We start from the raw sequence: 24,835 nt of genomic DNA on the forward strand, positions 1-24,835 counted from the left end.
AAATGTCTAAGCGTCAGACCGTTAATGCCGTAATGCTCTAACTTCACTGCCAATCTATGGTGGGTAACTTTGTCAAAGGCCTTTGCTAAAATCAAGCAATATAAGGTCTGTCTTCAGACAGTGTTGATGCACATTCATGGGTGGAACTGATACTAAGTTTAGTGACAGTGGATAGTTTTTCCCTCTGAAACCATGTTGGTTGTCCAGTAAGATGTCATTCTGGGATAAGTGTTTGGCAATATGGCTGAGAACTACATGCTCCATGATCTTGCAGGAGAGGCAGGTAAGCGAGATAGATCTGTATTCCGGGAGTCAATCTTTGGTCCTTTCTTATACAGTGCTGTGACTATAGCACTTTACTCAAGTCGTCCAAGATGCTCAGGTAATAAGATTTGAAGGTTTAACTGATTTGACAACCGAGTCAAAAGATGTTTGAAAATTTATATGTCAAAAGAATTGGAGGTTCTGATGTTGGGCAGGCTTTTAAACAATGATGATGATGTAAAGTTGGACATACATGTACTGTACACTGTACAACAACCCCAGTAGATCATGCAGTTTTTATGATACCAGAGGTTAATTTGACGTTTTACCAGGGTTCAGCATTCTTGCGTGCCGGGCCGACAGTCTATCAAAAAGTTTCGACACTCTTTAGATTTTCAAGACGCTATCGATATGCTATAAAAAACATTTTCGCGATGCACATTGTCACAAGCCGTCCTAAACGCGCAGCAACAATAAATTTTACGGGCCGTTTGCCTACCCAAAGTGTCGACAGAAAAACTCACACGGTAGAATTGTAAGTACAATTAAATAAATTTAATAAATAAACAATGCAAAGTAATAAACATACATGATCAATTCTGTTTCATCCCTCACAACCCCCATAAATCAAGGCTACATTACTGATGTTGGACCCGTAGTATTTGTTACGGCCAAGTACTGCTCACAAAAAGTAAGGAAACTTTGTTCAATCGAGAATATTTTTATTATGTATTATTCGCTTTGTATTAAGTTATATATCAATGCAAAGCTGAAGTGTTCTTCTTTAAAATGATACCACATTTACAATGATGGCATGTTGCTGGACTTGGCCACATGAGTAAGAAAGAGACAGAGTCACAAATCAAATATGCCAAAATTAGCAATTTTGTGTTGCTGTATGAGCAAACAATAACTGACACTGTAATTCAAGCAAGCAAGGCAACTTTACTGATCTTAATCCACTTTATTTGAGACAAGAAGTTCAAGTAACGAGTCTTGCAAATACCAAAACAAGGTGTTTTTCATGAGACGGGGTAGTGTTTGTGGTGTTCTCACTGGTGCAAATCTTTGTGTAAACCATTCATAGTTCTGAAGCTTGACCGGTTTGATTATTGATCATTACCTATTGACTGTTTAGTACAGATAATGGTAGTTTTGGCACATTTGATTTGTGACTTTGCCTCATTGTCATTTGTGTAGCCAATTTCATCAACATGTCATCATTGCAAATGTGGTATCATTTTAAAGAGGAACACCTCAGCTTTGCATTGATATATAACTTAATACAAACAGAGTAAAAATGATAATAATATACTTGATTGAAAAAAGTTTCCTAACTTTTTGTGAGCAGTTTATATTAATAACACAAGGCTTTAACAACACAATTGGTCACACAATCAAAAGGAAGTGCACTTGTCGTTGTTCTTGTTATAACCAAAACACAATAATAAAAGTATTGGCTCGGCAGACCCGTTAATTGTTGGTTATACCAAGTATATTAAGGATACAAGGCTTAACCAAAACCTCGGTCCCATAAAAAATAATGTAAGCACAATAATAATTATAAATTACTGAAATACCATCACCACAGTATCTTAGTTATAGTTCATTTCGGTATTCAGTTCATCTTGATCCAAAAGATACTTGCGAGGTTCGCTGTCTGTCCTCAAATTATCACACAACACAAGTGTAGCACACAGCCACAGTTCACAGGGTGGTGGTAGCTCGACTACCCGGTCGCATCTAGCGCCCTCAACGGTAGTGGCTCCAAAGGGTGTCCTCTGTCTCAGGCAACCCGATTACCAATCCCCACTTAAAAGCCGTCTAAGAAAAAAGAACAAGAATATACCATACCCAGTTACTTAGCCCTAGCTTTATAAACACCTAAAATCTTGTGAAACACACTATGTTCATCCACAGAAATAAATGCAGCAAAACTTATCTCAAAATGCCAAATCCATTGGTCTACATCGGGCGTTGCCCCTCCGTTTTATAATACATGCAATTATATTAAATCACAACCTTATGTACATAATAACACAATGAAATAAATCAACTTGCGGTTTTGTCATCCGTAGATGATCGCAGAAGCAAAACCAGCACAAAACTTGGGCAAAATCAAACCCACATCACGCAGCAATACAAAATGCTGACCGGCTTCTCAGTCGACTGTCACAAGGCTTCTGTCCCCTTGCAAAACACACATTTCCACACTCCACTATTACACCCTACTAGTACCCCCATATTACATAATACAAGAAAAGAGGGGTTAATGACCTGTGAAACCACGGCTAAAGAACCAAATAAAAGCAACAGATTACAAGGAGTAGTGAACAATCTATCCACTAGTGTAGACACTCTGATCTAAGAGAGGGGTATAAGAAACTCTATCGATAATTAGTATACAAATAGAGGTCATTGTAACACACACTCACAGTGTAGCTTCCTGTCCTGCTGTCACTCAACAGCGTTGAAAAAGCATTCGAAAGTTACCACATCGTCGACAATAGCAGCATGGAGCATGAACCCCACACACGCATGGTATGAAAGCGGCGAATTCACATGCGTTTTCGTTCATAAGATATTTGGGTACCAATCTCAACCTACAATCCCATAAACCATCGCACTCAGGATTTGCCTACCTGACGTTGCAATATTATACCGCATTTGTTCTACAGTTGCTTGAAATGGAACGGCAACTGGTTCCACAGCTTTTTTTTAAGGCTTCACGTGTGATGTGGGATGCAGTGGCAAGCGGCAAACATTCCCTGATGTGATGATTTTTTTGTCTGCAAGTGTTGTATTGTAGAGTTTGTTTGAAACATCACGATCGCTGCATGCTACTTTTGTTTGCACCTCTGGGGTGTTTCAATTATGTTTTAATACAACTGAGTTGATAAAACGATGTTTCTTTTTTGTTCGAAAGTTGGAGAATAGTCTCATCTATAAAATAGCACAGCTAGTCAGTTAGCTAGCTAAGCAAAGATCAATGACTCATGTTTTTTATTTTTCGTCTGAAATCGGTTTTGAAAAGAATTGCTGTTTTCTCCCTATTGAAAAAACCTCAACGGAATTTATTTGTCCATCACCAGTTTTTTTTGCCCAGTGGAAATAATAAATGGCAATGTCTTTTGTTGATGTTTTTTTTTTCAAACATAAATTACAACTTGCCTTTGACCCGTGTTATAGTTTTTAAGATATAATGTTAGTGTTATTATTCATTCATTATCTTTACAAAAATTTAACAACTTATAATACAAATATACAAACAATACAAATACTAAGAAAAATTTCAGATTTTGTTATTAATGCCCCTTCCCTTTAATTTGTTGTTGTCTAGACCCTGCCAGGCGTGATGATAATGTCACCTGCTACATGTACTCCTAAGATTGTTAATATTTACATATGAAGGCTTACAACTGGAAGCACCAAGCATGATTGCAGTAGACATGAACATGTATCAGATACGCTGTAAATTTGGGGAGTTTGGGGAATTGTGTAGCATACTGGGTGTACATTGTACATGTACATGTAGATCTGGGATGAATACTTTCATTGTTGATGAGAAAAAATTGGCTCAATGGCTGTGCAAAATTATGATAAGTTAACGGTAAAGAAACATAAATGCCTCCTCAAGATGACCAGGCTGAAGGAGGTGTGAAGTTTAAAAAAAAAAAAAAAAAAATGGTAGTGTTGACAACCATTATATGTAAATCATAATAATGTTTTTTTATAGACATTTTTTAACTTGCAACCAATGGTGGCATTAGCAGAAGTCTGAACATTCGCTACTGCAGGGTATTTTTGTGAAAAAATCATCCTTTTTATTCATAATCTCAGTATTTTCGTTTAGATGTTATATACATGTACATTGTAATTAAATACTGGTTTATTTCAATAAGCAACGTGACACTGTATTTTATTTATTATTGGGGTCACAGTTGGAGATGCTATACATGTATGTACATGTACATGTAATTGTGTTGATATTTTAGTGTTTTGTACCAGTGTTTTAGTATGTTTGAAAATTCTGTATTCATTTCTGGCCTAAAAAGTTAGAAATTGTCTTGTTAAAAATACTTCATTGATAACAAACTTGGTGTTTCTTGAACCTTGACATAATGAATGCTGAAAACACATGCATCAACAGTCTACCCGCAAACCATGCGTTTTAATGAGCTTTGGTTAGATTTTATCTGCAGTGTTTGGTGTGGTTTTTCATGCGTGACCTCGGTTTGAATATATAATACGTCCAAAGGGCTTCTGAAATTCTGTCTTTTTCAGTGTTATCTGAAAAGTATTGACAGAAATAATGTAGCAGTACATTGAAATGAAGAGCATATCTGTCGTTTTGTATGAAAAAAATTGGTGCAACTCAAATTTTAAAAAGAGAAATTTGTACGTAAAAAATGGCTTCAAAAAGAAAAAAAACAAGTCACAAAAACACGGCAAATTTTCCCGTTATGAATATCGGCAACAGTCCCCAATTAGTATTGGATAGATTATTTCATATTCTTCCTGGAAATGTTAAAAGCGAGACTGGATCGTATCTAGTCCAGTCAGGATACAGCGATTTCCACCGGTCGTCCAAAACCCACGTTACGAAACCATTAAACAGCATTGTTTTCCTGCACGGTGATTGGCTGACGATGACATCATCCCTTGATGTCTGATGGCTTGCTGTTTTTCGTTGGAATGGTTCCCCGACCACCAAGCCAGCGTTAGTCAATAACAAAAGAGCCTGTCTACTATATACATGTATGAGCTGAATGAGGGTAACCTCATTCAGCTATGGTAGAAATTTGAGTTGCACAGATTTTTTTCATACATAACGACAGATATGGTCTTCATTTCAATGTATTGCTACATTATTTCTGTCAATACTTTTCAGAAAAGGCCGAAAATGACAGATTTCCAGAAGCCCTTTTGACTAATTATATATTCACACAGAGGTCACGCACGAAAAACGGTGCATAATTTGCAGATAAAATGAAAGGAAATTTGGTGACCTGCGGGTAGACTGTCAAACTCTTCATAACCACATTTTGGAAGAAATATTTTAATGAAAAAGGACTTGACTGTTAATTAAATGCCATTTATCATGTTCAGTTTGGTTTTGTCTCAACAGATCAACATATGAAACAAACTTGATTATTTTATTTCATTTCATTTCATTTCATTTATTAATTTCACAGGCAAACATTCAAGCACAGACAATAAGAACAGTAAGAAAACAAAAACAAGAACATACAATACAATAACAAAAAAAGCAGCACCCCTGAAGGATCTTAAAAAATCTCCTGATGCCACAATTTACACACACATGTACGAAGAGACAAAAAGGGACATTACAGATGGACATTATTAAAACATGGCATACAGTATATAGAACTATACAAGCAGTTTTATCACCCTTAAAGGGAAGGTACACGTTTGGTAATTGTCAAAGACCAGTCTCCTCACTTGGTGTATCCTCATAACCATAAAATAACAAGCCTGTGAAAATTTGGGCTCAATTGGTCATTGAAGTTGCGAGAAAATGATGAAAGAAAAAACACCCTTGTTGGACGAAATTGTGTGCTTTCAGATAATAATAAAAGACTTCTAGCTAGAAGTCTTTTATTATTTTAGTGAGAAATAACCTCTTTCTCAAAAACTACGTTAATTTAGAGGGAGTCGTTTCCCACGTTGTTTTATACCATCAACAGCTCTCAAATGCTTGTTACCGAGTCAGTTTTTAAGTTAATATTTGTTTTGAGTAATTACCAAACGTGTACCTTCCCTTTAAAACTTCAAACTGTTGCTGGTAGTACACATTTTCTATACATTTTGTAATGATGGTCAATGGGAGACTTTTGAGCCACTTTTTAAGCAGCAGTAACGGCCCTTACGGCTCTTGGTGCAATGATCATTACGAAACAAGGATGTCATTATGACATTATCAGAAGTCACGTGACGTCATCTTAAAGGTGTTGTGTTTTAAATGTTTGAAAATTTATAACAAATCAGCCACAAGAGACCGTAGGTTTCTGTTTTACGGGATTCGGTAGTGATAAATTAGGTCTTCATTTTGTTTCGTGTGCGTGACCTCACATGACCTCTACTTCCGGTCGAAACCGGAAGTGGCCCTCTAACTCAACATTGGCAAAAGATATGAATTTGCTTTTAACGATGTTAGTACCTGGCAAGGGCAGGCAGTTCAAAACAAATACCAATGATGTCACAAAATGCAACAGCGCCCTCTAGCGGCAGGTTGAAAACTCGTCTAAAGTGACTTTTTGAAGATGTGTGTGGTGAAGTTTTTTGTAATCACTTCAAATTTTACACACACGTTAACTGTCAGGCAGCCAACATATGTGTGAAGTTTCAGATCAATGACGTCATCGGGGGTCACGTGACGCAGCCTTAAAGGTGCACTTTTTGAACTAATATAACTCCCTAAGTAATTATGCGATCATGTTGAAACTTGGTAGGTTGTTGAATATTGACAAGTTCTTTTGAAATCTGAAATGGCGTCGTAATGACTTCATCACATGATTTGTTATGATTTTTTTAATTTGTTGCACCTTTAAGTCATAAATTGCTATCTGGACATGGTATAATCCAAACTATTTGTTTAAATATGCTGGATTAGTCAAGAGAATTTCAAATTCAGTTGAGAAATATGGAAATGTTTTTGATATTTTAATTTTTTTGACCTTTTAAGGATTTGGGTACCTTTTCAAAATGTCCATAGATTTACATTAAACTTACAGGGTTTGAAGATAATGATAGTGGAAAGCTTCCCTTCAAATCTTACTTAATACTGAGGTGATATAGTTTTTGTGAAATGAGTAAAACAACGTCATGAAAATACGTTTGTAAACGATTAAAATAATTACCGTCTCATGAGACGAAAATTATTTTCATGACATTGTTTTACTCATTTCCCCCAAACTACAGCACCTCAGCACGTAATATTTTCAGGGAAGCATTCTACTATCATTATCTTCAAACTGTGCAAGTTTATTGTAAATCTGTGGACATTGTGTTTTTTTGTCCTACAAAAGTTACATAGACCCTTTAAGTCATAAATTTGGACACGCTGTAATCCAATTTTATTATTTTTTTATGCCACATTGGGCAAATTGCTTTGAATACACAACAAATTTCAAACTCAGTTGAGAAATTTCAAAACATTTTGACGAAACAGCTATGCATTTGTGCACAAATGCAATCATGTCTAGTTTTTTATTTAATTTTTTCAGGTCGATACATAACAACAGCAGGCAATATGTCGATGAAAGAAATGTCAGCAGCTCTTCGTGAAGAATTTAAAGAGCAAGGTACCTGTAATCCAATTGAGCAAGTTGTTTCAGTAGAAAGACGTTTACATTACAAGTACATTTTTTTGTACATTGTGCAAGTGCACCTTGTAATCTGAGTTGTTTGCCATCAGGGTAACCTAAATGACCTTTAACTCATCATCTTTGTTTAGTCTAATTGCAGACTTTGTTCTGGTGTCATATTACTAGTGGCATTCTGATTTAAACTGCTTGCATCCACTATGACTGTCATAGGAGTTTGGGACCTTCAAATTTTCAAACATGCTGCTTTCTAAAATGACAGAAGAGGGATGCCCTTGTCAATTGCGCCGCATTTACAATCAATCCAGAAAGGTGGATTAAGATCCGGCATTCTTATCACAACAACAATCTAGATCTGGTGTCATGTTGACACCAGTGCCTGATCCAGCTACATGTAAATCCCATTTTTGATCAACATCAACATATAGACACTCCGATCCATGGCGTGTCCTGGCCGAGCGGATAATAAGAGCACCAAACTCTAGCTCTGATGTTTTAGTTCTGTAGAGTGTGGGTACGAGTTGTGGTAGTGACAATTTTTGTCATAACATTTTGAGCAGAAGAACTGTTCTCTTTTACTTTTTATATCAATATCCAAAGTATAAATTTAACATGAGTTATCTTTTATTTATAAGTTTTATAATTTTTTTCAAAGGTTATCATCCTCCTGGAACGGGAGTGCCCCATTTTCTGTTTAAGCTTGTTGCCTTGTTTGACACTGGAGCTAAAAGGATTGCTCCATTTCGGGGGAAGAAAATTGTCTTTAACAACTCAAAGGTAAGAAGTGTCCATGTTTAAATAAGGGAATCAATGTGTGGTGAAGAGGTTTTCAACTAGTGGTTTAAACCAGCACCGAGGCCTGGACTTGATCATTTTACCGAGACGAAGTTGAGGTAAATTATCAAGAACCAGGCCTCGGCAGGTTTAAACCACTAGTTGAAAACCGATTCAACACACCTTGATTCCCATTCATATACCTTTTCGGTCAAAAAACATCAACACTTTTTGGTCAATGGTTTCTTTCAACATAACACCCCTCCAGCTTTGAAATGGTAAGGCCCTCGGAGATGCTGTGCGAGTTTTAGCGTGATGTTGCACAACTGTTTCAGCCGTTGCTCTCGACCAATAGGAAAGAAGAAAATTTCTTATACGCACAGGTGCAAGCTCGTGGTCACGCCCATGTTTCAACACTTTTTACTGGTGTTATATCATCCGTTCAAACAACCCCTCGTGATGCCCATTTGCCAATCAGAATGGATAAACTGTCTTAGGTATTTATGAATAGACTTTTAGTACACTATTTTATTTTATGTTAATTTGATGGCATTGCTTCAATCCATGTCAGTGAAAACTCTGTAATGTCTTTTACTTTTAGTTAAAATGTAAAACTTCAGATCTTGTCAGACAAGTATGAGGTTTAAAAACACTGCTTGGTACAGGATCTACATGTATGTTTCCTTACTTTTGCTGCGAAGATTAAAGGCAGTGGAAGTGGTAACAAATCAACTAGCATCAGCTGTAGCTTTCTTTTTGAGAGCAGCCCTGATACTTCGGCTTTTAAGGGGCAAGGTAGTTTTGCCTTGACTTTTTGTAAAAATTAAAGGGCACCAAGGCAATTTTCAGAACTTTCAAAGGGCATCAAGGCAATCGTGAAAAAGTTGCGACGGGCACCAAGGCAATATGAAAAGTTCTACAAGTTGCCTGTAAAAATATTTTTTCCATTTTGAGGGCTAGTTTTTCATTAACTGGTACAGTTTATTTAGTAGGCTTTAAATACTGGCATATTTTGATTAAGATTCCGATCCTCCTGCTTCATATTTACCCAAAACCCATTAAGGGAAAGGATTTATCTAATTCAATAACTAAGTTTGAATGCAATAATTTGATGCATCTGTTGAAAAAAAAAAAAAAAAACCCAAAAACATGAAAGTGAAGTTTGCGGAATTGCTATTTTAGACAATCTTATCCCCAAATTTATGCACTTAAAAATACATATGTTTTCATCAACAACAATTTCTATGGATTTGTGATTTGAGGATCAGTTTTTAAAAACTGTTTTTGCAATGAAATCTTTGTGTTCAACGATTGGTCGTCAGCGACGCTCTATGAAAAACAACTACAGCGTGTGTTATTTGCGCATAAGTATCATAACTGGTGCATGGAAGGTCGTGTGTTGTGTGTGCATATCACAACTGGTGCATGGATGATTGTGTGTTGAGTTTCAACGTCATACACGTGGTGTAATGGAGCTGACTGCGTCATGCTTTTTGGTTTGCAGCTTTTGTGTCGATCAACGTGAGTCTGTGGGTTTACATCACTGCTGTTTTGTTGTGGTGATTTACAGACATTGCGATGGTTGTTTCTTTGGCTTCTTTTCTCTGTCATTTTTAGAGATTTCAAAGATAAATGTCAAGCTTGGACATCGTTGAATATAATTTTTTGGATTTTTGAAGGGTTTTGCGGCAACTGCCGTCGTGAAGTATCATGGCTGTGTGTGTGCAACTTATCATGTGTACATTAGGTCTTCATTTTCTTGGTTGACAATGAACATCATGGCGGTTAAAAAATAACGTGAACAGGGTTGGATCCAGAACGCAACCCTGCCTCACCCCATGCATCACATTGAATTCTTCACTAGTTCTTCACTTTATTCTTCCACAAGCTGAGACGCTTGCCATCATGCCATCATAAAAACTTTGAAACCGACTGATGTTTTTGTCTAGACAGTCGAATTTGGGTAGCAATGCCCACTGAAGCAGACAGCTTACAGTGTCGAATGCCTTTTAAAAAGTCTACAAATGTTTTTTGTTTTATACATATATTGGCTCGTTTTGTTTTGCACATTTCGCCTTGAGCTGTCGCATGGTGAAAATCATGTCAGTTGTACCTCTGGCAGCTCTGCGACCCTCCAACCCTGGAAGGACCTCTTCAGCAATTTTTTTATTTTTTTATTTATTGGTTTATTAAAACACATTCAAACATTGCAGCTACAAGCTGAATTGAGTTTAAAATACAGAGATTCATAAAAAAACGAAATGTTTAAAAATTACAAAAAAAAACATTAAGAATTACAATCTGTTTTTATATATTGGTTGTTGTGTTGCAATTGTTCGCGCTCTCTTGGCTAGAATGCATCCTTGAAGGCTTGAGGCAACTCAATGGGCCGTATAAATAAAAACTAGCATTTGCTTTTACTAGCCTTTTAGTTAAATCCTTATAAATAAAAAGTAAGCCTTAATTTGCTAGTAATTGGTCAAACTAGTACAAATAAATGCAATTGCTTGAGGGACTCTTCTTATTGAGATGTAAATAAAACCAACCTTTTATTCAGCATTTACTTGTAGTTTTACAAGATACTGGGCCGTATAAAGGTCACAGCATTAACAAAAGGTCGATAAATTTAAGATCAGGCTTAAATCTCTATAAATAACCTTTTAGTGGGAAAAACACCATTTACTTGGACGGATAAGTAAATGGTCAGAAAAAAGCACAATAGCAGGGTATTCAGGAGTATAACAATAGAGGCATGGACTATAATAGATCAATAGCGCTGAACTGAAATGCAGGCGGCAGTTTCCACTTATAGTCAAGTTTTTGATGGCGGCAGTGGCTATGATGAGGAAACAGCCAGCCTCTCCTCGCCAGAGCTCCAGAGATTGGTATTTTTTAGATCAGTAACATTATTGTTGGATCATTAGGCCAAGGGAGAATATAGTCAAATGCGCCAGGCAGCAGCTCTGACCCTCTCTCGAAATTTTCACTTTTTCCTTGTTCACTAATCTGAGTCATCTCTTGATTTTACTACCAGAATCCTGCTAGACCATTCTGAAGCAATATTTCACTCGGTTTATTACTGAAACTTTGGATTTAGTTTTCACATCTTTACTGTGCTTTGGATTTAGTTTTCACATTTCTACTGTGCTGTAGCATTTACTGAATTGCAGACATCTTGGACTGTTCATCTTAACCCCAACTCACTCAAGCCCGCACACAAAAGAGGGATTAATCTCAGTGCATTCATCAGCCACTCTCTCCCTGGATAGTCAGCACAATGGAGCTCTTTCATCTGCTTCTGATCAGTCTTTTCAGTGGGATTTGTACAGCAACTAATGAACTCCAACGTACAGCACTGCCTATAATACATGCACTCAATACAGGCTAAGCAGCAGCCATTTTATTTGACTATACGGTACTCTGGATCCAGGATAAGCCTCTACAGCAAAGCCAGCTGTGTTGAAACTTTCCAGATTCAACTTCTAGTTGCCGGGGATATCAACCCTAACCCTGGACCTGACACCTGCCTCCAGTCAAAGGAACCCCATGTTGTGCATGCTTTGCTCATAACCATCCTCGGCTCACCAGAGACCAACTTCTGAGCCTTAACTCAAAGCAGCATCACTTACTCCTTCAATATGGTTGCACATCAGATCACTAGGAATAAACAGACAGCTGCCAACCAAGAGAGGATCCAAGGGAGGTGTTCACAAGGTCAGACCATCAACACACACGCTAACTCTGCCACCATCCCAGCAATGCAACTTCGCCTTATGGAATTCTCGCTCCATAAGTCAGAAAACTCATACTCTCTGTGATACTATGATCCATCGACATTTGTGCAATCACAGAAACATGGCTGACTGGAGACCAAAGAGACAACTACGCCTTAGCTGACATCCAAAACACGCTCCTTGACTACAAGGTATTCCACTCTGCTAGACAACTCAGAAGAGGCGGTGGAATCCTCATATGCCTAAGGAAGTCATGAGAGAAGCAAAACCACTCAGAAGGCACGCTGAACGTTGTATGATGAAATCTGATTTGGAGGTGCATCGTGGAAACTCTATGGAAACAGTACTTGTTCGAGTCTGCAAGGACCTGCTTCTCACATTTGATAGAGGCCTCGAAGCAATTGTTGTCCTTTTAGACTACTCATCGGCATTCAACACCATCAACCACAAAGTTGCCTTGGAGAGGCTCAAGCATTCTTATGGTATAGATGATCTGCCTCTCCAGCTACTCAGCTCTTACTTTGAAGGATGGACTGAATTTGTAAAGGTGAATGACTCCTTCTCAAGACCATCTCCACTATCGTCTGGAGTACCACAAGGTTCAGTCATGGGACCGCTGGAATTCATCCTCTACACTGGCCCTCTGGGTGGCATCATCAGGGCACATCAAGATGTTCACCACGCAGTATATGCTGACGACACACAGCTTTACGTCATACTCAAGCAGAGTGAGCACACTGCGTCTATGAAGCGGCTATCAGACTGTGTTACTCATCTAAGACTGAAGTACTCCATGTCACCTCACAGTTCCGAACAGCACAACCTATTGCACACAACTCTGTTGTCCACGACAACATCACCCCATCAAAGACGGTTAGAGATCTTGGAGTCACCCTTGACCACCAATTAACCCTACAACAACACATCAAGAAAACATGTCGCTCCGCTGCCTTTGGAATCCACAAGATCGGAAAGCTTAGACGCTACTTGGACCAAAGTACCACTGAACGACTGGTTCATGCTTTCACTACATCTCACCTCAATTACTGCAACAGTCTCTACCTCAACCTTCCTCAATCCCACATTGCTCCCCTCCAACGTATACAGAATTTAGCAGCTTGTCTAGTTTCTCGCACAAAGAAATCAGACCACATCACTCCTGTTCTGCGCTCCTTACACTGGCTCCCTGTGTCTCATAGGATCCAATTTAAAGTTCTCACTCTTGCCTACAAAGTTAAACATGGTCTAGCCCCTAACTACATCTCAGAATTACTTATTCCCAAATAGCAACCTACAACTCGTGTTCTCCGATCATCATCTACCGCCAGTCTACCCGCAGGTCGATCACTAACTTCCTTTGTGATTTATCTGAGAGTATGCATCGTTTTTTGTGCGTGACCTCTGTGTGAATATTTTAATAGTCAAAAGGGCTTCTGGAATTCGGTCATTTTCAGCTTTTTCGGAAAAGTCTCAACCAAAATAATATACCAGTAATATGAAACGAAGAGCATCTGTCGTTATGCGCCAAGGTAGGAGGAGGATGCAATACCACAAAGTAGCCACAGCAGAATACCAATTAGAATGCTTATCCAAGGACTTTTATTATAGACGGAGAAGATCGCAACAACAAAGATGGCGATGTAAACAAAGACAAACCCCTCGCAAGAGGGCGCTATAACAACTACTGGCGCGACTACTTTTCTTTCGCTTAAACAAATGAAAGAGGGGAATGAAATCCCTTAAACAGAGAACACTACATGATAAAAAGTCAACAGTTAAAAATGTCTGAGGTCCACTGAAACAATGGACGGATATCAAGCCACAAACAGGATACGAGGAACGCAACCGCAAAAGGGAACATAGAGCCGTCATAGGGATGGACTACCCTCTGGCCCTGGGGATTATTCTGCCCCATATAAACATACAACAAAACGAGCCAAAACACAATCCAACAGGAGAACGAGGTGATTAGTCCGTAACATAGTCATCAAGGTACTTGGGAGGACGAAGCAAGCGCGAAGAGCGTCGTGGTCCAAGGGAGGGTGTGTCCTGTGAAACAACTACTGGCGGTGGTTGGGGCGATCCAAGATGGGCCTCAGGTGGATAAGGCACAGACCAGGGTTCCTCAAGAGCGGTCGGAGCAGGTGTTGAAAGCTTGCTGGGAATGTCCGGAGGATCGGGAGGACTAGGTGTTGGGACGGGGTCATGGTCCTCAGTGTCATCCTCGGTGTCTGGGCTGCAGGATGGGGGAGAGACAACGTGGGACGAAGCGGGCACCTTATAGCACTCCGAGCGGTTCACGCGATAAGAAGTACTCCTGAGTTGGTTGCCCACAAACTTCCGAACGTTACACCAAACGCCTTCGATGGAGACAACTAGGTAGCGATTGCGACTGCGTGTCTTGTTGCGGTCAGCATGGAGGTACACAAGGTCGCCGATCTCGACAGCAGTTTCGAGGGGGGGCATCTTACCAGGGGCCTTAGCATGTTCACTATGAGGGTGATTGGCTGTGCGAAGACGCTGTTGCTCCAAAATAAGATGTTGATTGGATCGGAGAAGGGTATTTGGTGGTTAGTGAACTGGTCACGCTGGTACCACATTTCACGGGCTGAGAGTCCACGGGAACGAATGCGTGAATTGAGGCATGAGGTAGCAACAGAAAGGGTCACAGGAGAGATGGCACCACCCATGGGGTCCTGACGGAGCAACTCATCGATAAGTTCACGGACAGCCTTTTCCGCCACAGGGTTTTTGTTGAGGTTTTTCACCCGCCCAAGTTCGATGGACAGCCTGTGACGTCGGAGGAGCTCGTCATTGACGAGTGATTTGAAGCCAGGCGCTGGATCAGTGCGAATAACTGCCATGGGGCCATCGAGCGGCCTAAGGCCTATGCAGAGACAAATCAGTGCATCCCGCAGAGTGTTGCGGCGCTCATCTTCGATAAGGCAAGATGTGGTGAATGAAGTGGCAGTTTCCCGGAGCACGAGGATGAGCTGGCGATTAGGGACCATGGATAAACTAAGAACGCGGCCGCCCGCGGTCAGACTCGTTCTAGAACGAGTCCGTCCCAAAATTGTCACGCGCCCGTCCCAAGATGGATTAAGCGCTTCACTGATTTTTAAGGTCCCTCATTATCGAACTCTATTGTTGGTGCCTTTTGTTGTTCAGATTACATGGACAAGGCAGCTCCCAAGTAAGCCACGAAGGGGTGAAGGATTAGTGTTTGCGGTCTAGCTCAGGTATACACCAGACAATGGGTTGGAGATGTCCATGTACAGCCAACCCTCGAGTTTACCAAAGCCAATACAATAATATGCTACTGCCATAACAAGTTGAAGTGGTGACTATTATTCTTAAATTTGAAATCATCGCCAACTTATTTTGTATCTACATCTAATTATTACATTAGGACCCGTGTTTACAGAGATGATTACACTTACACGATGTGTTCATAAAGGTACCGCGAAATCATGCTGACCGGCTCGCAATCACACAAAACACAACGCAAAATTACATCGTAGTACACAAACACACTATATCCAGCGACACACTCACACACAGTGTTTTCAATATACCGGCCTAGTAGTCTTGGTACTTTGCGTGCAACAAACTATAATGCAAGAAACATTGAACGCTAGAGGGCTATCCTAAACAATGTGATAGCGGGAGAGCCGCCCTCCGTTGGAAAAATTGCGCAACAGCTTACGAAATTAGTTACAACCGCCTTGAGATTAAGACTTTCGGGAGAATCTGGTGTCCGAAAATTGCAATACTAACCAGCGTACAACATTGGCGCCGTTGCTGGTAGCTTGGGCATGTCAACAACGTGGTGAATTTTCAGCAGTTCCTTGGGAATATTTAGCGTGTTTAAGAAAAACTACATAACGTGTTGGCTTCATTGTTCAAACATGAAACATTTTGGATACCTTTGATGTACAAAAAAAGGTATAGTTTTACTGTTTTGAATGTAAAATGTTTTCCCTTTTGGTTTTGTTTTATTCTGTTGTATTTTGGGGGATTATTTTGCATGGCGGTCGTGCAAAGACGCAATATTTTTTATTTTTTAATCTGCGGTTGTGTTTTGACTTATTGCGTGAAAAGGGCTAGGATTAATCTTTTTGTAACTTGAAAAAAACTAGTCAAAATATAAACTAGACCGGAGACACAGTTATTATAATTTACATGGATCTTTGGTTGTTGTTTATTTATTGAAACGACAGTTTAAGTAAATTGCAATGGAAACAACTTGGGTTTATATCTACCCAGATAAGCCGATTATAACTACACAGTGGTTTTCGGCCTCACCATTGTTCCTTTGTTATACAGTGGGTCTTCCTCAAGACCCGGTGGTTGAGAAGAACGCGTTCCACTCCGTAAATTTTCTTTTGTTCAATTTGTCACGCGAAGGAACGCGTCGCGACGCGGTCGTTCCCGTGACATAGTTTATCCATGGTCCCTTACGCTTAACTACATCGGCAGCGAAGGAGAACCCAAGAGCATCTGGGGGGTCGGACGAAGACTGGAGGTGGATTGTAGATGGGACAGTGCGAAGTGCAGCGCACTGGTGGCATCCGGTTGTAACTGTGTCAATCGACTTGTCCATGTCGAGAGCAAAGAAGTAACGATGAACGATTGACTTGAGCTGGTGGCTAGATGGATGGTCGAGTTGAATGTGCTGCGCTGTGAGTAGGCCATCTAAAATTTGACGAGGCACAACGATGCATTCACGAGTTGGAGCGAGTGGAACATCGCGACGAACGACGATCAGACCGTCCTTGGCCAGGGATGCAACCTGAAGATAGCGCTTGACATCTTTAGCATTAGTGACCTTTTTTGGGGGGCGTGTCCCCTGCTTGGTACCGGCTGACAGTAGAGAGGAATGTGGAGACGCGGGGACTCGAGGAAAACTCACCGCGGCATAACTTCTCGTAAGCCTGTACACAAGGTTTGCTGTCGGTGAGGATGGCAGCATTGCGAGTCGACTGGATGAGATAAGGGCTGAAGTGCTTGGTCGATGCAGCAATGGAAAGGGCTTCAACTTCACAGGGCAGCCACGTGGGTTGGCGGCCGCGGAGTTTGGCGCTGAAGAAACCAGCGAGGCACAGCTTGTTTTGGCGGGTAACGTACAGAGTGGCGCCAATGCCATGGTTCTTAACTGCACCGTCAGTAACAATCCATAACTGGTCAGTAGGGCGAGGAAGCGTGATTGTGCGAGACGCCGACAGAGCTGACTGTGCATTCTTGAAAGCAGAACGAGATTCGTTGGACCACACAATAGAATCGGAGGACTGGCGTCCTGCTATGACAGTATCCAATGGGGAAAGGATTGAGGCACAGTTTGGGAGCACCCGCGCGAGTACTTTGTAGGCACCGATGAAGGAACGCAGTGCGGATACTCTCTCCGGGATTGCGCATGTTGATAGGGTGGCGATACGGTGAGGGCTGGCATGAAGGGTGCCTGAAGACCAGATCCATCCGAGGATAGTGGTGGTGGTCGGACAAATCACTGTCTTTTTAGCAGACAATCGTAGGCCATTGGTATAAAGGATATGAAGCACACGCCTCCAGTTGGTGAGAAGACTGTCTAGTGTGTTTCCGCCACAATAGAGGTCATCAGCAATTTTGGCGACAACACCGTCCTTGAGAAGATCACCGAGTACGCGGCACATGAGCTCTTCAAGGGCTGTCTCGGAGCCTGGCATGCCCATGGCTGATCTGGTGTAGACACGGATGCCGCGGAAGGGAGTGGCGACTCCGCAATACTTCATGGAGGCTTTTGAAAGGGGGATCTGATAGAAGGCATTGGTGAGGTCTGTGGCAATGATGTACTTCCACTGTGCAATCAGGCGTAAGGTGGAATTGACGTCAGGCATGAGAGACGGCTGTGGCTTACTATAACGGCCAACGTCAGCAAAGGCCGTGACCAATCGAAAACCGCCATTGGACTTCTTGACGAGGAATGAAGGGTTGAGGTATTCCACAGAGATGCCGATGTCCTCGGGGCGAGCAAAGACACCTTTTTTTTCAAGCTCGTCGAACTTCTGCTGTAGCTCCAACAATTTATCACGTGCATACTGGGGCAGGCGGCCTTTGCGCTGTGGAGGTTGCACGGGACCCATGTTGACGACGGCCTCGAAGGGGCCGGAGGCACCATTGTACCCTTTGTATTCAGTATCAAAGACTTCATCAAATTCAGCCATAAGAGATGAGAACAGTGCTCTGGTGTCATCAGGCAAATTGTGGTCGGGGTCCAAGCTGGCGGAGTGTGAATGGAGTTGAGCGATGGCAGGGCGGGCCTTCGGAGTGACGTGAGAGGGCACACTTTGTTGTACTACATCGGGTGACGGGGAAGGGGTGAAGACGGGGCAAACTTGGCAGAAGTGCTCATTGCGTTTGAGAACTTGCGGTTCTGTTGACGAGTTGAGGATGCGGATTCTTCCAGCGACAGAAGTGAAGATGTCGGGGGGAGGCCACAGCCGCGATGACTGATCGGGTCTTGCCCTGGCTGTGTCCGTGCGAGGCTCAAGAGCAAAAAGTTCATCATTTGATATGTCTTTTGGTAGGGTTAGCTCAATGAACTCCCCCGGCCAAACCGTGGTGGAAGAGGTGGGTGCACGCAAAACGTGTGCACGTCGTACGGCATTGCTTGTCGAGGGCCCCTTGGGCGAGCCATATGTTATTGCGGATCCATCGCCAAGGGTGATGAGACGTTTGGCAGGGCGGATTGCGATATCATTCACAGACATGAATGGCGTGCCGGCAAGGATGTCAACATCAAGGTTATCAACAACCAAGCCCTCGAACATGAAGGTATGGTTGTCGCGAGTGAGTCTGAGTCGAGTTTCACCAGTGATGGTGAGTGGTGAAGAACCATCAGCCTGGTGAGCAGATTGGGAGCTCTCGGTAATATGGGCACCCAGGCGCTTTGCTGTGGATGCACGAATCATATTGCCCGTGGCGCCGCTATCAATGGTGACACGGGTGGTATGATGGCCATAAAACATGTCCATGTAGGGGGATTGGTTGATCTGCACTCGGAATGACGCAGGGGCCTCAACATGGGGAGATGGGATCGAGGTGCATGAATCCCCATCATGATCCGACTCAATATCTGTGGGCTGGTCATCAAATATGTCCGCAACTTGTCGGGCTCTCACGATGTACTTACGGTCATGTTCTGGTAAGTATGTGCATTCGCTGAGGAAGTGGCGGGTGTCACTGCGACCGACTTGCTTGCAGAGAGGGCATGTCTTCTGGGGACGTGCAGGACGGGGCTTTGAGTTGGGGGGGGGGGGAACCGGCCGCTGGGGGCAGAGGTAAAAGAAGCAGTACGAGGTGTGTTCAGTGGGCGAGTGGTGAAGGCTCGCATGGCCTTAGCATCGTCACTGTTATGCACTTCATCTAGCAGTGAGTCCAAGGCCTGGGAAATTTCCGGTTTGATTGAAGCTAGGGTGCGTGACCGTAATTCCGTCCCGTACCGTTGTTTGACAAATTTTGGTAAGTTGGTGTGGATAAGGCGGAGCCAAGTGAGGACAACAAAATTCTCAAGGGAAGGGGAGAGCTCCTCATCTTCAGTGACTTCTTCCCCATGGTGGGAGATTCCTCCATTGCACTGGAGCAAATTATCCTCAACAAATGCCATGAGGCGCTGGTATAAGTCCTCTGGGCGTTCATCCGGTTGGAGGTGGATGTCAGCAAAATCGAGTAAGTGTGCGCCAGTAGACTGGAAGCCATAATGGAGGCGAATCACTTGCCAGATATTACAGATTGATGTGGACGATTTGATAATGGTGTTACGTGAGATAACAGGGCAATAATTTGCAATCTGGCCCAGCATAAGCTCAAGCATGTTGACTTTCTGTTGAGCTGTTTTACGTTGGGGCAAGGGGATGTCATCGGCATCATCAGTGAATCCACGGAGGGGAGAAGTTTTGGCCTTTTTCTCCCACTGTGAGCCATCGAGTAGAAACGGAGCAAAATTCTGGTCGAGGGAGAGAGTGTAGTGCAAATTCTGACGCCAATTTTCGAAAGAGTTCACAGTTTCAATTTTATTCAAGCACCACTGTTTTGGTGCCCGATGTGTGGTAGCCATAGTAAGTAAGGCGGTGAGAATAATGGCTAAAAGGCAAAGCAAAATGTATGGTACGATCAGTCAAATGTATCTTGACTGCACTGCCGCTCACCTGTATAGTGAACTGAAAGACCACGTTGTGACGAACCGGAGATCCGTTGCGTTGGAACGGCGTCGAGAAAACTGCACTTTCTTTCACCTTTATGGAAGCGAGGGACGTTTCAGAACGCTGCCACCACGCCAAGGTAGGAGGAGGATGCAATACCACAAAGTAGCCACAGCAGAATACCAATTAGAATGCTTATCCAAGGACTTTTATTATAGACGGAGAAGATCGCAACAACAAAGATGGCGATGTAAACAAAGACAAACCCCTCGCAAGAGGGCGCTATAACAACTACTGGCGATGTATAAAAAAAATCGGCGCAACTCAAATTTTAAAAAGAGAAATTTGTACGAAAAAAAAATGGCTTCAAAAACAGAGAAAACAAGTCACAAAAACACGGCAAATTTTCCCGTTATGAATGTCGGCAACAGTCCCCAAATAGTATGTATGGATAGATTATTTCATATTCTACCTGGAAATGTTATTATTTATATGTCTATAAGTGATGAAAGGTAGTTCAGCGAGCATTTTCTTAAAGCCATTATACACTTTCGGAACAGAAAAAAAAATAATAGTTCACAGATTTACAAATAACTTACAGGGTTAACAGAAGGTAATGGTGAAAGACTTCTCTTGAAATATTATTCCATGAAATACTTTTCTTTTTGAGAAAACATTAAGACAATTATCAATTCTCGATATCGAGAATTACAGATTTATTTTAAACACATGTCACGACACAGCGAAACGTGCGGAAACAAGGGTGGGTTTTCCCATTATTTTCTCCTGATGACTCCGATGACCGATTGAGCCTAAATTTTCACAGGTTTGTTATTTTATATACAAGTTGTGATACACGAAGTGTGGGTCTTTGGACAATACTGTTTACCGAAAGTGTCCAATGGCTTTAAAACTCCAAGTAATTGCCTTTACTTACTACATGTAGTCCCACCATTTACTTATCCAAGTCAAGTAAAAAGTTAGTCAAGTGAAAGATTATTTATAGAGATTTGAGCAAATGCTCATGCCTGATCTACTACTTATCGGTCTTCTTGCTAATGCTGGACCTTTAACTTGATAAGTAATTGCTAGTTTTTATTTTTACGGCCCAGTGTGTTACCAGAATTACATGTACTTCAGCATAATCCAAAGGGCCATATTGAGAGACGTAGTCTTCAACTGCAATTCGGTCCAGTCCTGCAGCTTTGTTGTTAGACAAATCATTGATTGCTCTTTCTACTTTGTCTAGGGATGATACATGTAGATCAGCAAGCTCTTGTCAAAAGGTACGCTTGTGTATTGCTGCCAGAATAGAGTGATCTTGTGTTAAGCAGCTGCAAGTATCGCTTTTTGGATATACATGTAGTGGTGGGATTGCTGAGATGGGCAGCGTTTGCTTCTGGTATTGTGGCCGAGCGTATACATGTAACTGCACCAAACTCAAGCTCTTGTGCTTCTGTTTGGCAAAGTGTGGGTTTGAATCTTGGTTGCGACCACCTAGGGGTAAATGGGTACTACATGTATGAGGCCAGAGATTGTTCTTGTGATTGATTAAGCCGAGTAGCTCATATTAATGTTGCACAGGCTGTATACGCCCCAGGGAGCTGAGATGGTTTAAGGAATAAATTAAGGCCAAGTGACCAGGGGTATTAATGTTGGAAGCGCTTTGAGATGCCTTTCAGGTGTGAAAAACGCTTTTAAAAAAAATGGTTATTATTGGCGACCTGCAGAGCAGTGCGAGCCTATGTCTGTCCGGTCGTCCGCATTCAGTTTAAGTCTTTGAGGTGAGATGTTTTTGTTATGTACAAACAAGCCCAGGTGAGATTGTTGTGTGATGCCAGTCATTTTTGGTAACTTTTAGCTATTCTTTCAAATTCTATGTTTTTTTTTAAAGACCAAACAAAATGCTCCCCACCAACCTCCTACATTTGAAACATCATGCAGTCCGTGCACACCGTGTGAGATAATTAGCATTTTTCCAGATTTCATTGGCAGTCCCACGGCGCACTCGGACCCTTCGAGATTTCGCGTTACAGCGCGAGAACTCGGAGACGATGTGCCAAACTGGCTAAAGGTCCCAGCAAGACGGCAGTGTTGGGTCAAACATGGAGTGGTAAGTTTCTTGAACATTTTCTTCGTAAAATAAACACATTTTTACCAGTTTTTAGAGATTAATTACACGTGAATCTTCGTCTGAAATGTGGTTAAAGTTTCACACTTTTTGTTGATAGGCTCTACACTTAGGGTGCCCCCGACTTTTTCGAGCACGAAACAAACGGAGTCCATATTCTGATAGACGAAGGATCGTTCTTTCATTTGGTACCACATACACTTCTGCAGGTTTAGCCGTCATTGTTTTTTTCAGTGCCAAAAATCATTATTTGCTTACATGACGTCATCATCAAAAGTCGGGGGGGGGGAAGGCCTTGTGTTTTTACTTGTTCTTACGACACCACTTACTTTGTCATGTTTGTTGATGATCTTTGTGACAAAAAATTATGAAATGATGTCATGAAATTGAAAAATATTAAAAACGGTACTTTTTTAAAAGCAACATGAACAACTACAAAACATTGTGGTTTTAATTATTGGTGAAACATGATAAACATGGATTCATTATTATGGGTTTTCTTTGCACTGCCGGTACATTGATGATGACTTCCTTGTCTTCAGGTCATGCTTGGGTGTTTGTTGATACTTTGTGAATTGTTGCTTTCATATTGTTATTAATAAGACTAGTCTATTTTTGTATGACTAGCCTGACAACATGACAATGCAAAACCTAAGAATATTTTTGGTTAATTAACTTAATATGAAATATATGAAATTAAAAAATGAGTTCAAATTTTTATCAATCCATTAATTTTGTGTTGACATTCATATTACGTGGGTATTTTCATCATCGTAATATTTGAGACGGTCTTATTTACGTTAGGATTTTGTAAAACATGTCGTGATATAAATTTCACACAGACGAATTTGAACTATTTCAGTGGGGCATATGTAGTCCACATCAGTCCTCTGTCTGTATATCTTAAAAGTGTTAGTCTGTTTTGGAAGCTGTACTCTTGCCTTTAATGTCAGCGGCCTTTGTCTTTCTCTATGGTAATAGTAGTGGTGAATAAGTGGAAAGACTTTAAGACCATGCAGCAATAAACTAGTTTATTGCTCCATGGTAAGACATGGGGTGAGGAAAAAGAACAACATGATCACTAAAAGACTGGTGTTAGCAGTCAACAAGGGCAGTCAAGCATAAAAAAGGGTGGTGGAAGAGTATAGTGTACATTTTATAAACAGGATGGTCCCTATTCAGCCTTTTATCAATAGAGTGTCAGGATTATCTTTTGTTCTGCTGTTTACCAGTCCACCCTAGTTTAGAATAACCTTCCTCAAGCCACCAACATGGTGAGAAATAAGGGAGATTTATTTTTATAGAGCTATTCATCCACCTTTTTTTTCTCGCAACTTTGTTTTGTATAGGATGCTCTGTTTATTATTAATAACTTCCGTAAATTGGGCATAATTTTTAAATCTTTGTATTTATAACTTTCCATTACAGGCCCAGCTCTCTGGAGGACCTGCCATGGTTTAAAGTCGAGATAGTTGGAGACTCCATCACCAGATATCTGTCACATATTATGAACAGTGTTTGGTTTAGACCAAATGTGTCAACTATACCCGGTGGCAGAATTTTGTGTATAAGAGACACGATTAAACATTTATCTTCAACACCACCACATGTGGTAGTTCTGCACGTGGGAACAAATGATCTCTGGGATGAATTTTTGGACCCATTCATTCATAAGTTTGACTATCTTCTTAAATCTACCCGTGAAAGATACCCAGTTGCAAAGATCAGTTAGTGGACTTTTGCCACGACATGATAGTGATGCTGTGAATGGTAAAGTTACAATGTACAACGTTCACCTTGCAAAACTTTGCAAACATTTCAGAGATTGTAAGTTTGTGGATGTTGGCGAGAATGTCAGTAGGCGAGAATTTTTCGCTAGAGATGGCCTTCATTTAAATTTTACAAGGAAATGAGCGATTTGCCTGTGTCCTACAGTCGGCTGTTGAATCTATGATTGTCTGGGTCATTCCAGGGGCTCCTGGGAAGCGATTCATCTCTCCAGAACTTTTGCAGTTAACTGTAAAAAAAAACCTCAGGAAGTCAACTGTCAATTCGTCAAGTTCTCTCAAACCGCCAGAACCAGCATCACCATCACCATCCCTCTCGAAACCAGTGAGAACTTCGCCTCCCAAACCGCCAGAACCAGCATCACCATCACCGTCCCTCTCGAAACAAGTGAGAACTTCGCCAGTGAGAACTTCGCCTCCCAAACCGCCAGAAACAGCATCACCATCACCATCCCTCTCGAAACCAGTGAGAACTTCGCCTCCCAAACCAGCATCTTCAACAGCACTGCGACAAGCCACACCATTGTTTCCCAAACCAGCTAAACGCTCAAAGCGAAGAACAATTACAGTCCTGGATGATGGGTTTTTGCAGGTTGGGTCGAAACTTCCAGCACTGCGTCCC

General features: G+C 41.4%; 1 protein-coding gene across 5 annotated transcripts in view; it reads left to right on the forward strand.

Moving 5' to 3' along the window:
- The window catches only part of LOC139945427 (uncharacterized), a 144,013-nt gene that overhangs the window by 89,624 nt on the left and 29,554 nt on the right, over positions 1–24,835 (forward strand). For 4 of the 5 annotated variants that reach the window (XR_011787074.1, XM_071942777.1, XM_071942776.1 and 1 more), the window contains exons 7-8: positions 7,512–7,589; positions 8,266–8,387. Coding sequence is in view for 4 of the 5 variants with exons in the window: in XM_071942777.1 (XP_071798878.1) it covers positions 7,512–7,589; positions 8,266–8,387 (200 nt within the window). In the remaining variant the exon portion in view is untranslated. Of the gene's footprint in view, positions 1–7,511; positions 7,590–8,265; positions 8,388–8,652; positions 8,797–24,835 lie in introns of those variants that run through there. The other variant, XM_071942779.1, reaches the window with a different exon arrangement.

The sequence above is a fragment of the Asterias amurensis genome, chromosome 12, assembly GCF_032118995.1.
Source record: "Asterias amurensis chromosome 12, ASM3211899v1".
Lineage (NCBI taxonomy): Eukaryota > Metazoa > Echinodermata > Asteroidea > Forcipulatida > Asteriidae > Asterias > Asterias amurensis.